The sequence below is a fragment of the Limulus polyphemus genome, unplaced genomic scaffold (assembly GCF_000517525.1).
Source record: "Limulus polyphemus unplaced genomic scaffold, Limulus_polyphemus-2.1.2 Scaffold1666, whole genome shotgun sequence".
In the NCBI taxonomy this organism is placed as follows: Eukaryota; Metazoa; Arthropoda; class Merostomata; order Xiphosura; family Limulidae; genus Limulus; species Limulus polyphemus.
This window is the reverse complement of record NW_013667276.1, coordinates 151,078-159,152: the sequence shown is the minus strand read 5'-3', so window position 1 is coordinate 159,152 and position 8,075 is coordinate 151,078. Positions and strand designations below refer to the sequence as shown.

The window sequence follows — 8,075 nt, the reverse complement described above, 5'->3', positions numbered from 1 at the left end:
GTCTCTGTCAAAAGTTACTATTTTGTCACAATATTTCCCATATAGCATCAACAAAAGATGAGTTCGTTTTTTGGGATAATCACATGAACAACACAAGTTACTACTTAACAGGTTACTTCCTTTATTTATATTTACAGTATTTATGGAAAACATCAACTTAAAAGCAACAATTAATAATATAATGACTGTCTTCTATAAGCACAAAAACTACACAATGTAACTGCATTTTATTTTTTACACAGAAGTAGATATGTATTAAGTCTAATGTCAAGAATATCAGATATTTTTAAAATAATTTGTGTATATTAGCTTATTAAGCATTTTAAAATACCACAACTACTGCAGTATACACACTGAATTTTTGGATCTCCATGCCCTAAACTAAAAGACTTAAATTTCCTTCTTACCCTTTTTTATGGATAACCTAGGAAAGTTAAAAGTGATGTACAAAAATAGAAAATTAATGATTTTTAACTAATTTATGTCTACAAAACAAATATGAAATGATTAGTTGACAAAACCAAAATTGTCCCTGGTGGTTACTGTAGCAGCTGTGTAACATTCACGTAAAGATTTGTAACATTCATAAATAAGAATTTTATATTTTTTTTCTTTAAACAAAATCTTAAATCTTCTGTATAACAATGTACTTTTCCAATTGAAATGAAAATTCTTTCAAGTGGTTATGAAATAAATTGAACAATCACACACTTCTAGAAACATAATATATAATTACTAAGATTGTTGAGAAAATCAGAGGAACAGTGCTATTATACCACTTATAATAAAAATGGATATAAAACAGAGCTTGTAAACGAAATATTTTGCATGCTGACAGCTGTTGAAGCTAATGAATAAAGCTTGTCATAAAATACCAAATGTACCTTATTTGCAGTTAATATAAGGTCAAAATAAATTTCTAGTTGCAGTTAGAAGCCACCTAAAGCACTGAACCACTAAATTTTAACATAATCACAGCTACCTGAAAAAACCACTATAATTTTTTCCTGATCATCATGAGGTAACTTTACTTGTACTCTGAGAAGCAATTAATTTATAAACAATAAACTCTCCACTCTAATATAGGACCAAATATATACCTGATAATAATCACTTGACAGTCGGTCACAGTACGAATCAAACTAAGATAAATATCGAGATGCTAAAGTTTATCTTTGCGGCCTTGTTTCTGGTTACACAGAAGAATTAAGTTCTGAACAGCTGTGAGAGTAGATTGTTCATTTTGGCCAGTGATCAAGTGTCGATCAACAACCACATGAACTTCGTCTGGTTCACTTGCTGCAATCAGGTGGGATAGAAAAGGCAAGTTATATATTATATTATGTTGATTGAATTATTAATATCAAACAGCTCACTCGTATTCTAATCTAATCTTGTGTGTAAAATAATTACAGAGTATTTAAAATGTAAGAGAAAGATCCTACTTAAATCAAGGGAATACATATTTTGTTACTCCCAGTAAACAGCTCACAGCTTTTTGCTTACATTGCTAATGCATGTATATACTTTACTTAAAAATCTCATTAAAAGCTGAAGTTCAGAGACAAAAGATCTTACAATGTCAAGTCAATTAAATAAAGCAACTGTTACTCTTGCAGTATCATATATTTAACTAGACACTACAGTAAACAGTCAATATATGGAACTTCCGACTAGCAATACACTGCTTAACTTGTGTGTGATTAGTCAATATAAAGTATTTCTGATGAAATGATTTGTATAACATGACCCTTTTATAAGACATACAATCAACCAAGCAGGTTAGACACAATGTACTCACAACTGTACACTTAACCTAACAGATTAGATATAATGCACTTACAGCTGTAGAGTGCTCCTCTGTCTTTGATTATATCCTCTGGAATTACAGGTAAAGAAGCAAAATCTGGGTCTCTTGCCAGCTCAAAGACTGAGACCTGAAAATTCATGTACTATTTTGAAAAGAAACAAAACAAAGCTATAAAATTACAAAGTTATAACCTGTTGAATAGTTTCACATGGAATGCTCTTGCCTTCAGCACAAGGTCCAAAATGTCATATCCAAAACTAAACAGGAACAGTCCATAAGAAATTATTCAACATATCAACACACTGCCTAAAAGCTTCTTTAAAAGAAGATATTTATAACATCTAACAAAAGGTAAAAGCCAATAATTTGTGCTTTTAAAAATGTAAATAATAAAGTGATTTATAAGCATGCTCATAGTTTTTTCAATTGAGTAGGAATAGTGATGTAGAAGGTACGCTCCAAAGGAGACCAAAACCCCGAGGCCATGGAGTCATCCAGAGATGTGCTTCAACCCATATGAGGTACATTGGTGAAGAAGTGGAAATCTAGACAGAAGAACAGCAACGAGATGCTGACTATAGTATTGACATGACACAACACCAAAGACAAGTCCTATAGAAAGAAAAGTGACAGTGTTACAAGAGAGGACAGAGGATCACAAGAGATTTTTCATTGGTCATTCAAAGTCCATTGAAGAAGACTCATGTGAGCCCAGCTTAGAAAGACAAGAAGTTCTAGAGGCACAAAATTCCCCCAAAAAAGATAGAACCTCTCGTGTATGAAGTATAGGAGATGATGGAATGCGAGTTCCTGGTCTTTTTTGGGAGAATAAAACCCTGGAGAGGGCAAATGACCTTGTCAATGGCTCTCATGTCCAAAAAATCTGATACTATGGCCTCAAAACATTGAAGATACTGAGGATCTGAAGAAGGGGGAATGGGAAAAGAGGACAAAGGAGGAAAAAATGAGCAACGGAGAGAAAGGACATGTAATAATCTGAATGACCCACCAATCAGCTGCAAAAGGGGTCCAAAGGTAAAGAGACACCAATGGGATGTGTAATAGCCAACCCAATGGGAGGTGGGACAGCAAGAAGCAGTAGAGGAGCAAGAAATGGGAAAAGAGAGAGAGAGAGTTGAAATTGAGAACTGAGAGAATAGGTGTCAGTCAGCCTCAGCCCAATATCCAAGGTACTAGGACACCCCCTCTCCCTCGAAGACTTCAGAGTGAATAAAAGAAGCCAGATGGAGGTCACTCAGGTAAGAATGGAGAAGAAAAATGGTAGAAAGAAGAGCATCACATCCCAGAAGGTCCCAACAATAGAGGTATCAAGTAAGCAGGGCCAAGGCAGAAGACAAAACTGTGGCCAAGGTATTGAAAAGGAACGACCATAGATTCCCAGAAAAACTATCAGGATCATGGTGTAGGGCTTTAGATAGGAAGTGAAGATAGCATAGGACATGGGTAAGAAAAATGCAAAGACAGAAAAACTGAGCACTAGACAGGATAAAAGGGACTCCAGTTATTGAGATTCTAAAAATGGAAAAGAGTAACAGCCATAAGCCATGGCAAAGAAATCATGGAGTCAAAGAGGATGAGGAATTTAAAAATGGGATTAAAACTGATTCAGAAACATGTCAACATGGAATCATATATATGGAGGAGGAAAACAAATAATCCTCAGTATGAGGGTCATGTAGTGATGAACGGGAAGAATTAAAAGACATAAAAGAAAAGGAAAGTAAAGAATAAACCTGAATAATCCAATCTATAAAGAGATTTGGAGGAGGAACATAGTCCTCAACAAGTAAAGAGGCAAAGAAGGCATTTAGGAACCCACAACACAATGAACTATGGCAGTAATATTTTCAACAGTCAAGGAGCCTCCAGTGGCCACAAAGTAGAGGGTAGGGTAAGCAACATTGCTTGAACCTTGAGAGAAGGTGGTAGTCACCATCACTTGAAAACTCATGATTGTTGTGGTGATTCTTCACATCAAATTTTATTTTTTAAATAGTTATTTAGTGGTGATGTACTTATAAATCAAAGTTAAAACAAACTAAAAGAAAAACAAAAAAGGTTAACACTGACAAGGCAGTGCAAATCTCACGAAGTTGATTAAGTTTCAACTTAAACACATCCGTTAAAGACAGTTCGAAGGATAAGAATGAAGTTAATTTCAATTGCAAGCACTATTGAGGATCTACTGCATATGAAGGATGTATCACTCTATCAGTGGAGGGTTATTGTCACATGATGATTACATCATGCAATAGCACAGTTCATGTTATAACATGTCTTACTGGGAGATAGCTCAAGGCTAGTGGAATGCACAAAATTTCAAAGGCAGACATGCAAGGAATAGTTACTATGTACAGAGAGATAAGCCTATGATTTCAGAAATAAAGAATTTCTTACATTAAGTTACATGTGTACTGAAACATTTCACATTTCATTTTACTGAATTTTCTATCTTATATTATGCATGTCAAAATATTCTATATGTACAACAGCCAGTGTAATAACTAGATTACTTATGCTGAAAAAATTCATATGCATATACAGTTTTGTATGTTGTGAAAAATTAATCGACAACAGTTATGTATGTATAATTTAAATGTGCCAAAATAAATTATTAATACTGAAAGCTTATTTCAAGCATTTTTTCTTCACTTTGTTCCTAATATTCTGGGAAAATTTCAAGCTGATTTACTTTTGACGGGAGCCAGTAAAGCCCAGTATATCAACAGTTGAATTGAGTCATCAAATTAAACTCTCTCAAGCATTGAAAAAACAAATTATTAAAAAAACCATTATTTTGAAACACAAACAAAATAATGAAAAAATTATATATATATTACATGTTTTTAAAAGTACTTCAATGGAATAAAAATTAGAGCAAAATGATAAGGCATACATGAAATAAATAAACACTGGGTTTCATAACTTGTGCCAAAAGAAATGTTTACAGGCACAGTAAACTAGAGGTTTAATAAAATAAAAACGTATATACATCTTAAATTCCATAAGTTTATCTCTTACTGTATTCGTGTTGCTGAGTGTGTTTTCTACAATAAAGTAACGCAAGCTTATAATGAAGCCAGAACAACTGGCTGCATACTTTCATAATAAGCAGAGTAAGCTACAAGAAAAATCAGTCATTATATTAGAATTTATAGTCTGCAAGATTAACAACCATGAACTCTTTATTTAATTACAACAAGGCTGTAATAATACAGTGACATTTAATGAGATACTTATGAAGAAAATGTCTTAACCACAAAGTATATAGTACCACCATAAGCTACTTACTGAAGTAAGAGTATATCTTCTAAAACTCCACGAACTGCTATCTTCCATGGCAGGGAAAAGACCGACGACACCCATTCCTATTGCACATATTGGTTCTAGCAGAAAAAGGAAATACAAATAAAAAACATACCACCAAAAATATATTACATTCAAAGTCAAAATTGTTATGTTTGCCAAATCTCTGAAATACAATATAAAAACAAAAACTGACCACGAGTTGCATATGTTGCTACTCTGAATGAAATGTTTCGGAGGAGATGTCTCATGAATAACATTTTTGAATGAATCTTTCCCTTAGCATTACATCATTATTATTTAGTAGTTATGAGTTATTACATTTCATTATCATTAACTAGTTAAGTGTTACTGTATTATTATTATTAACTAGCTAAATGTTACTGCATTATTATTATTAAGTAGCTTAAGAGTATGAAATCACATGAATAGTTTTATGCATACATGAATTAGTTCCACTCCTAATTAAAAAGTGTTTGTCGTCAAGTTTGAAACTGAAAATAAATAAATATTATTTTGCTGTGAGCTACAGGTCTGGTCTGAACAGTAGTTTCAGTGGACAATTTATACAAATTGCATAGCAATATACTGAAATGACCATTTTGTAAATAGGAATTCCTGGTATATTGTATAAAATAAAATGTTCCTTACATACCACTTACTAAAGCTAGAGAAACCACCCATTTATTATTTATAAACTTATCAGTCTGAAACTTCACAACAAAGAACAGAATGAGAGTTTATGACATACATGCTTTCAGGTAGAATAATTTCTAGAAGTTATCAACTTTTTAAACACGAGTCAAAGTTATTATTTTCCTATAATGAAAATATATTTCCAATATGTACTTACCTCCTCTCACATGTATAGCAAAATTGTTTTCGCAAGCCACAAGCCTTAAATTCCAACGATGAATGTAGTTCAATTGTGTCTCACATGTAAATCATCATTATGCGACAATTCTCTACCAACAGGAGAGTAACACACCCTCCTGATGCATGTGACACACTCTATTTGATTCCACCAAACTATCACTTCAACATTAGGCAGAATAGAAAAGTACCAATTTTCAGTGCGGAGGAAGGGTGGAAAAAAACTAACTGTAGCAAATTAATAAGTCAATTAAATAACTACTTCATGAATAAAATTAAATCAAAATGTGAAAAAAACCTGCTCTTGGTCACTGCCTAATGAGAAGTGATAGTTCAGTAGAATCGAACAGAGGGAGTCACATGCGTCAGGAGGGTGTGTCACATTTCTATTGGTGGAGGGTTGCAACATGATGATTTATATGTGAGACACTCACAGAGAAGGGAGAGAACATTGGATAGTAAAAAGAGGACTAAGAACAGGAGAGGGGCAACCCCACAACACTATAAAGGATGAGGAACCTAGTGGAGCCCCTGATGCAAAAAAGGCAAGAAATCTAAGTGAACAATGATGACTGCTGAGAAGCTGAATCAGCTCAAAATTATAAATTATAAACAAACTCCCAAAAAAATCTCATTACAAAGAAAGGGTGCTTCACACATATCCCTAAGAGAGGATTAACACTCTCAATATGGGCTCAGTCAGTTTGACTGACCATGTGACTTTTTTGTACTTGTTTAAAGTTATTATAGATTTAACACTTATAACTCTCAATATAGTGGGTATATCTTCACGAAATTTGGCAGTCTTTCAGTTAATATTAAAAGTCTTTCACATACAAAAGTCATATTTCTTAGTGAAGTATTTTTGATAAAATAAAGATTTGTCCATGAATATATTGAGTATTTGTTTTCAATAGTCTGTGTGCAAAGTAATTTTCATGTTAAAATTAAAAATACTTTTCTTCATCTCAAAAATCTCAAAATTTCCTTTGTGTAATCCCTAAGACCTCCTAAATGCATTTCAAACATATTTTTTCAGCAAAACTTTATAGTCTCTCTGTTATTTTCTCTACCCTATCTCAAAATGGGATCAGTCATTTCCACCAACCCTGTAACCACCAAAAAAAAATCGAAATAAACCTAAATTAACCTTTTTTTTCTTTCTAGAATGACTTTAAATTATAGCATGAAACTACATTCATTTATCCTAAGTAGCTCTAAGTTTGTAACAGTATACATCTATTTATAATTAAATTTTATTGTTTTATTGCCCTTTGAACCATGTCTAACTACTATTCATGCCATTATAAGTTGTAAATCACTTCGGGGAATGTGCAGCTCATGTTACGCTATCGAATTATGAATTACGAGTTGCTCCCATGCATGCCTCATGAACTACTTTAATCATATTATTACTTATTTTACCTAATCTAGTCTTAAATAACCTAAAAAGATCCATATTTTTATATTTTAGTTACTTTTATAATAATAAAGAAAGAATAAATATGAAAAACAAGAAATAAAGTACTTACCCAATCTTTTCTTGCTGTCGGGTTTTGAAGAAAGTTAAGCCTAATTTTTACAGTAATGATAGTAAAGCATTTATTAATTTTTATTTATTTAAATAATGCACCAAAAATATAGACTAATAACATGCATTTCCTGGCTTTCTAACTATGCAACAAAAGCCATTACAAATTCATCCGAGCTAGTCGTTAACTTTCCCACAGGAACGAATCTTGTATTCTGAGTGAAATTGACAATATTCTGTTCAGAACACAACATTATATAACACATTATTTGATAGATGAAAACCTTGACTTTCATTATATATTACCTATAACCAATAGACATCCTCTCTTTCACAATTCGTTGATAACTCTCTCTTAAGTTTAGCAGGAGGGGTCTGATTTTTTATTTGATAGCTCTGTAACCAATCAGAATTGAAGACTATAGAAATTATGGTTTGTCTGAGCAGTAACGATTTTATGGAGAGTACTTTACATTTAATTTCATACATTTTTGAGGGGTTATGGATAAAATAGGGATAATGACATGCTAAGAC

The 8,075-nt window shown here is 32.6% G+C and overlaps 1 protein-coding gene across 1 annotated transcript in view; it reads right to left on the bottom strand.

The window, feature by feature from the left end:
• Nucleotides 1-104: 104 nt before the first annotated feature.
• LOC106464493 (glutamine amidotransferase-like class 1 domain-containing protein 1) overlaps nucleotides 105-8,075 on the bottom strand; it is a 20,969-nt gene continuing 12,998 nt past the window's right edge. The window contains exons 5-7 of the mRNA XM_013924636.2: nucleotides 5,123-5,217; nucleotides 1,844-1,937; nucleotides 105-1,299 (exon numbers count right to left, since the gene is read on the bottom strand). Coding sequence (XP_013780090.1) covers nucleotides 1,163-1,299; nucleotides 1,844-1,937; nucleotides 5,123-5,217 — 326 coding nt within the window. The 3' untranslated portion in view covers nucleotides 105-1,162. The remainder of the gene's footprint in view (nucleotides 1,300-1,843; nucleotides 1,938-5,122; nucleotides 5,218-8,075) is intronic.